General features: G+C 41.8%; 2 protein-coding genes across 2 annotated transcripts; both read left to right on the top strand.

Moving 5' to 3' along the window:
* The first annotated feature begins 3,746 nt into the window (after nt 1-3,746).
* On the top strand, nt 3,747-4,235 carry LOC139136399 (tigger transposable element-derived protein 4-like). Its single transcript, XM_070704123.1, has one exon. The coding sequence runs from the start codon at nt 3,747-3,749 to the stop codon at nt 4,233-4,235; it is 489 nt and encodes a 162-aa protein (XP_070560224.1).
* Nucleotides 4,236-4,641: 406 nt separating this feature from the next.
* On the top strand, nt 4,642-5,334 carry LOC139136398 (tigger transposable element-derived protein 6-like). The gene has a single exon (XM_070704122.1). The coding sequence runs from the start codon at nt 4,642-4,644 to the stop codon at nt 5,332-5,334; it is 693 nt and encodes a 230-aa protein (XP_070560223.1).
* The last annotated feature ends 2,097 nt before the right edge of the window (nt 5,335-7,431 follow it).

The raw sequence follows: 7,431 nt of genomic DNA, 5'->3' as shown, positions 1-7,431 counted from the left end.
ATCGGCAACGCTTTGAACATCCGAGTGTTAGCTCGCATGTGCGAACTTAGAAGTGGTCCTTCATCACCGACAAAATTCCATTATTTAAGTGATAACAACACATTTTAAGTCACAGTTGAGCAACTCAGATTCTGATCACTCAGACCATGATTCCGATCCAATTGAGGCTACATCGACACCGACTCTTGACAAGGAAACATCTCAGATTGTCAAAAAGGCTCGCAAATCAAAGAAAAAGAAGAAGCATACATGTACATCCCAACCCAACTCAAAATCTCCTAAAACCGATGAACTTCACTGCGTTGAAGCCTGTGAATTCAACAGATCTGGAGAAGGGGACATGATACGTTGCAGCCTTTGCTGTAAATGGTCTCATCTAACATGTTTGCACGTCGACAGTGATGAACCTAATCGCTTTTTTGGCCATGCAATGAGTGCAGACAGCTTTCCAGGAATATAATCGCTCTCAAGAATGAAGTTGCTGAGATTCGTGAGACTAATGCCAATCTTCTGAGTTTGTATTCGAAGTCTATTCAAGAAAATACCACACTAATGGATGAAGTCGCTATGTTGCCCGAAGAGAACAATGAACTGAAACTTCGTCTTCGTGACATTAAACTTAACGATCATCCATTTAAAATTAAAGGTAAAGCAAGAAGAGCGCCAACAATAACAACAACAACATCATCAACACAAACTGACGACCCTGTTGATCAGTGTTCAGCATAGCAACACACGTCGCAACGATCATTACTTACAAGGAGATTCCTTGCTTTGCTTTATCTCAGCAACCTCCCAGTATGCAACTGTACAGTCTGTATATGGTGCCCCCATTGATGACATTGCAGCTTTTGTCTCCAAATTTCACCATTCCTGTTTACTTCGCTTACGAATCACAACCCGTGTCTACTAATGACATAAGTGATATGAGATCGACTGCTGATGTTATTTCAAGCTACGACAATCGTTTTGGAATTGGCAAAGTCAATATCATGCAAAAGTGTCACCATCCTTAGCATTCCACTACGAACTGACAGTACAGATGTGCAGTTACGTATCGATGAATTGAATGGTGAACTTCAAATGCTTTGCAAACGTAGGAATGCTGCTTTTGTGAACAACGACTACACATTCAAGTTCCGTGATAATAGCATCGATACTTTTGTTCTATACCGTGACGGCATTCATCTCAATGTGAAAGCCTGCGGAAAATGCTCGACAACGCAAACCTTACCCAGCTGTTCACTGCCGGCACTTTCATTAACAGAAATTATGCACAATCAATGCCAGAGAAAGGTGATAATACCCGTCCAGAAATGCGTAGTTCACGACACCAAATGAGCTCCAAAGCGCCTGGAACGACTCGACCAGCTTTTAACCAGACACAGATCCCAAGAAATAGTAACTATGTCATTCGCTACAACAACCAGAGGCTGCCAGGTACTGCAGGAACTCGACGTTCTCTTCCCACTTGCTTTGACTGTGGAACTCTTTGTCACATTAGAACTAGATGTCCGTTACGCCAAGGTGAAAACCGAGGATATTCTCGAATTACTAACCAGGTCAGATGCTTCAGCTGTGGCGAACAGGGCCATGTAGCCAGAGTTTGCAGACATGATTTTCCTATCTCTTGTTGGACTTGTGGTGACCGCGGCCACAAAGTGAAAGACTGTCTGAAAGCCTAGGGAGTAGGCCATGAAGAGAGTGCCGTTAAAACTCAAGACGTGGTAATTTCTGATAAACTTTTACATCCTTCTATGAAAGCAAACCCTTTTCATGATCTCAGTACTGTTAAACGCCTGCGCCTTGGTCACTGGAATATTCAACATATTACAAACAAAATTGATCAGTTAAGATGGTTTTGCTACACCAAGAATGTCTTTTATGTGTTAATTATAAGTGAAACTTTTCTCAGTGACTTTCGTTCTGATACAGACTTTCTGATCGATTGCTATGACCAATGCAGGAAAGATAGGGCAACATGTATAGGAGGTGGGCTTCTTGCATTTGTGAAGTCACAAATTCTGTTCAAACGTAGGGGAGATCTTGAGTATAATTCTGTTCAAACGTAGGGGAGATCTTGAGTCTAATTCAGAACAGATGATTGTTTTCGAATTTGAAATGAAAAATGCACACCCACTGATTGTAGTTGGAGTATACAGGCCACCTGCTTCCTCAATTTCAGTAGACAATGAAATAAAATCAGTTACTGAAACTCTTTATCTTGAAGATAAAGTAATTGTCGTCTTTGGAGATTTCAATTTTAACTTATTATCTCAGATTGGTAACAATCACTACATTTTTAAGTGTATGGATTCAATGAATATAACACAGCTTGTCTCGGTTCCCACCAGACCAGTGTCAGGGACTTTCCTTGATCACGTGTATGTCAGCTGCCCACAGAATTTTTCATCTGTCTGTGTTGCTGAAGTTGGCCTATCTGATCATTATCCTGTTTTTGTTGTACGACGTTTGAATGCAAGCTCTGATACCACTGGTTCCCATATTACAATTAAGTCAAGACAGTTTCGTAATTTTACTCCCGAGCATTTTTTGGGAGATCTGGAATCTATCTCATGGCCAGATGCCCACATGTCTAATGATGTGAATACCACTTTCAATGAATGGACTTACTCCTTCAGTCGTATTTGCGATGCGCATGCACCGTTTATCACGAGACGTGTGAGTAGGATTAGGCATCCACCGTGGTTCTCTTCTGAAATTCTGGATCTTATTTGTGTCAGAGATTACAATTTGTGAAAGCCACTTGGTCTAAAAACCCCAATGACTGGCTTGTGTATTGTTCTTTACGGAACAGGATTGTCCATGCAATTACCTCTACTAAGCGACGTCATTATCGTAATGTCTTCACAACAACCCTAATAACGCTTCTGTTCTTTGGCGTTCTGTTAATGATATTTTGTCCCGTGGCAACAGTCAGTCTCTCAGCTCATCTTTCTACCATGAAGGTAAGAGGCTGAAAAACAATGGGGATATCGCCAAGGCTTTCAATATTCATTTTACTAGCATCATTAATAAGTTTCGTCAGCATTCTGACAACACTCGTGATCTCAGTACAGTAAAACCTGCCAAAACCGAACCCTGGGAAAACCGGATCACTGTCCATACCGAACGATATACATTATTCAGTCCCTGCCCACGCCCATAGACAACATATGTAAAAAAAACTGCTAAAACCGGCCACTGCCTACTCTGGAAACCGGACCGGTTGTCAAGCGAAAACCGGACGACAACACTTTTTGAAGTCAGCATCTTGACAAGTTTCTTTGTTTTAGCTACATCAGAGACGTACCGATTGCTGTCTTTTGTCTTTGCGCTCTCTTTATGTATACATTTACATACGCTAATAAAGAGGTAGAGCTGTCACTCAAGCCAGGCGTTAAAACATTCTTTTGTTCTACTCTCCCGCGAAAAAACACTGTTGCTACCATGGACAATAAAAACAGGTTGATTGACAACTGAAGTGTCACCGCACTGATAGAGATCTCTTGTCGGTTGATCAAACGTAAGGTTTCTACAGTGATTTTTTCGGGCGATCAAAGCTATGAAGGCACTTTAATAACGCAAAGTGTGAAAGTATCGGGTCATCAAAGGTACAGCCGTGATAAAACGAGACCCATGTCTCCAAATTTCACCATTCCCGTTTACTTCGCTTACGAATCACAGCCCGTGTCTACGTCTCGCTCGACATCTTACTGCATTGAAGTTCATCCTCCTAGTCAACGATGTCTGCTCCACCAGCAAAGCGTAGAAGGAAAGAACTCAATCTTTCTGATAAGATAAAACTTATCAAAGAAGCAGAGTCATCATCACTGACCATGAAAAAATTGGGCGAAAAATACAACATCGGAAAGTCAACAGTGTCCGACATCATCAAGAAGAAAGATGAGTACGTAGCGCAGTTCGAAGCAAACGCTGATGCAAACCGGCAACGCCTCAACCACTCAGCAAAGTTTCACGATGTCAACGCTTTGACGTGGGACTGGTTTCAGCAGGCGAGAGCCAAAAATATTCCTATTTCTGGCCCTTTACTGCAAGAGAAAGCACTGTCTTTTGCCAACAGTCTGCAGATTCACGACTTTAAAGCATCGAATGGCTGGTTAGAGAGTTGGCGAAGCCGTTACAATGTGAGGTCACTGAAGGTCAGCGGTGAGAGGGCAGACGTCTCAGACAAAATTGTTGATGAATTTTGGGCGTTTACCCACGCTGTGTAAAGGTATTGCGCCAGAGGACATTTTGAACTGTGATGAAAGTGGCGTATTCTACAGGGCATTGCCAGATCGAACTTTAGCTTTAAGAACTGAGGACTGTAAAGGCGGTAAAGGGTCCAAAGAACGACTTACAGTGATGTTCGCATGCAGTTTAACTGGAGTAAAACTGATGCCACTGGTTATTGGTAAAGCCGCGAAGCCACGCTCTTTCCGTAACATCGAAATCAACTCTCTACCGGTCAAATAAAAGGCATGGATGACGACTGATTTATTCACCGAGTGGTTGCAAGATGTCAATTCCACCATGCGGAGACGGAAAAGGAAGATTCTCATGTTTCTCAACAATATTTCATCCCACGCGCCAGACATCTGACTGTCAAACGTTACATTAAAATGTCTGCCCGCCAACATGACCTCCTGCCTGCAACCCCCCGACCAAGGCATCATCAGAGATTTCAAGGCACGCTACCATAAACATCTCCTGGGGTCAGTTATTGCCAAGATTGACACTTGCCGATCAGCAAGCGAAGTTGCAAAGTCCGTCACAGTGTTAGATGCAGTCTACATGATCAGCCGAGCATGGGGTGAAACAACAGAATCGACCATAACGAAGTGTTTTGTCAAGGCCGGCTTTCCTGCCCCCGGGACTTCTGATGAGTCGACCGATGACAATGAGGAAGATCGTGTCTGTGAGGAAGTGGCGACGCTGATCAGGGAAGGTAACCAATCGTCTGGTATCGCTGATGTCGACGCGAACCTGTACATCGGTTTTGATGACAGCATGCCAACTGAAGAGACCTACACTGGTGATTGGGAACGTCAGCTGGTGGATAATTTCATCGCCGATCGAGAGAACCGCGACCCTGACGATGATTATGACGCCGACAAAGTACCGCTGTCCAAAGACAACGACATCGAAGAAAACTTGTCGTATGCTGATGCACTGGAGATGTTATTGAAGTTGCGGAATTTTGCCACCAACAAAGACTGTCGTATTCTCCATCAAATTCAGGAAGCCGAGAGTGTCGTTGAAGCAGCGATCGTCATGCAACGAAGTCAGGCAAAGCAATCAACACTGGATTCATGGTTTTGCAAGAAGTAAACATTTAAAGTGTAGAGAAATGATGTGATTTTATATGTGACTCGGACAGTATTATGAACTATAGTTTCGTGTTCCCGTACGAGTGTATGCATTTGTATGTTTTCAAAAGACACAAACGACTTTTTTTGGAAATAGATACATTTATTAGTGCAATTTTAAATAAAGTTGTGTAAAGTTTAATGACGTGTGGTTTTCTGTCCGTCTAGTCTGATGTGTGCGAGCTGCCTGTGAGCGTCTATGTGTGTTGGGTGAATATGCTAAATGTGGTTGACCACGCCCACCCTCTCCAAACCGAACCACTGTGCAAACCGGCTAAATTTATTAGTCCCTAGGAGTTCAGTTTTGGCAGGTTTTACCGTATAACCAAAGCTTAGGTTCACTCGTGCCATGGTAACTCTTCACCAAGTTTCCGAATTCCTCCTGTTACTGTTGACTTTGTAAAAAAGCATCTTTCTTTGCTCGATGAAAAGAAGTCTCCTGATAATGATGAGCTCTCCTCGAAATTTCTGAAGATTGGTGCACCGTGAATTGCTGATTGTGTTACTAGTATTTTTAATATGTCAATAACAAATGGGGTCTTCCGTACTTGTTATAAATGTGCCCATGTTGTTCCCATTCACAAGGGTGGTTCGAAAAGCGATGTAAACAACTATAGGCCAATTTCCATTTTGCCCTTCCTCTCTAAAATCCTGGAAAAGCATGTTTATATTAGCCTTTTTAACTATTTGCATATGAATCATTTGATTGTTGAGTCCCAATCTGGCTTCAGAGAACATCACTCATGTCACACTGCTCTGATTAAACTGACGGATCACCTTCTTTCGAACATTGATTCTGGTCTCTTCAATGGTTTATTGTTTTTGGATCTACGTAAGGCCTTTGATCTGGTTGACCATGATATTCTTATAGATAAACTTGCTATTTATGGTGTTTCCGGGTCATCTCTCCGTTGGTTTCGCTCTTACCTGACTGACAGAACTCAGCTTGTTCAGTATCTTGGATGTGAGTCGGAGGTCTTGCCAATTGTTAGTGGCGTCCCTCAAGGGTCTATTCTCGGCCCTCTGCTTTTTTTGATTTTCATCAACGACCTTTCCCTTTGCATTAATACGGGTAAGTTAGATATGTTCGCTGACGACCAGACTTTGTGTGTTTCAGGTAATAGCATCGATCAAACTAATTCTCATATGAACGATAATGTTTTCCCAATCTCATCGTGGGTTTCTAATAATGCTATTGTTGTCAACACGGAGAAAACTAAAAGTATGCTTATTGCTTCTTGCCCTTAAATTAGACATGTTACTAACACTCAGGCCTCTATTTGTGTCACAATACAAGAAACAACTATCTCTAATGTCTCTTCTCACATCCTCTTAGGCGTTTCAATTGATTCAACTTTAAGTTGGGATGTTCACTTTGATAACCTGTGTAGGAAACTTTCTATCAGAATGGTATCCTTAGCAAACTACGTCCATTTGCCACTACGAGTACTCTTTTGGTTGTGTAAAATGCACTGATCCTTTCTTTGATTGATTATTGTTGCACTGTTTGGGGCAATACTGCGAAGTCAAATCTTCACTGTATTTGAAAACTCCAGAAGAGGGCTGGAAGAGTAATTTTAGGGGTTGACATGGGTGTTCCCTCATGAACGATTTTTTAACTTTGTACTGGTTGCCGATTGACCTACGTATTGTTTATTTCACTTCGTTACTGACATTCAAATCATTGAATGGCCGTGCATCCCCTTATTTGACTTACGTTTTTCATCGAATTTCATCAAACACCCGTAATGCCAGTCATGGAAATTTGTGTGTTCCAAAATTTAAGACTACCACAGGTCAAAAGTCTTTCTCTTTCTGTGCCGCGAGTACTTGGAAACACAATTCCCCTTCGATTAGAAATAGCTCAACTTTACCTACTTTCAAAGTAAAGATGCATGATTATCTTATGACAAAGTTTACGAATGAGGGTTAGATTTAGATTAATTTATTTTCTTTTGTTGCAATGAAGATGTTACTCATCCTTATTTTGAACATTTGCTGTATTTAAATGTCCATTGTATTTGCTATTTATACGCATGTACTTTTTTCAAGCTCTCAG

This window comes from Ptychodera flava, chromosome 7, assembly GCF_041260155.1.
Source record: "Ptychodera flava strain L36383 chromosome 7, AS_Pfla_20210202, whole genome shotgun sequence".
In the NCBI taxonomy this organism is placed as follows: domain Eukaryota; kingdom Metazoa; phylum Hemichordata; class Enteropneusta; family Ptychoderidae; genus Ptychodera; species Ptychodera flava.
This window is presented reverse-complemented; position numbering and strand designations above follow the sequence as displayed.

Coding starts and splice junctions, on each gene's coding strand:
- LOC139136399 (XM_070704123.1), top strand. CDS start 3,747: ATGTCTGCTCCACCAGCAAAGCGTAGAAGGAAAGAACTCAATCTTTCT.
- LOC139136398 (XM_070704122.1), top strand. CDS start 4,642: ATGACCTCCTGCCTGCAACCCCCCGACCAAGGCATCATCAGAGATTTC.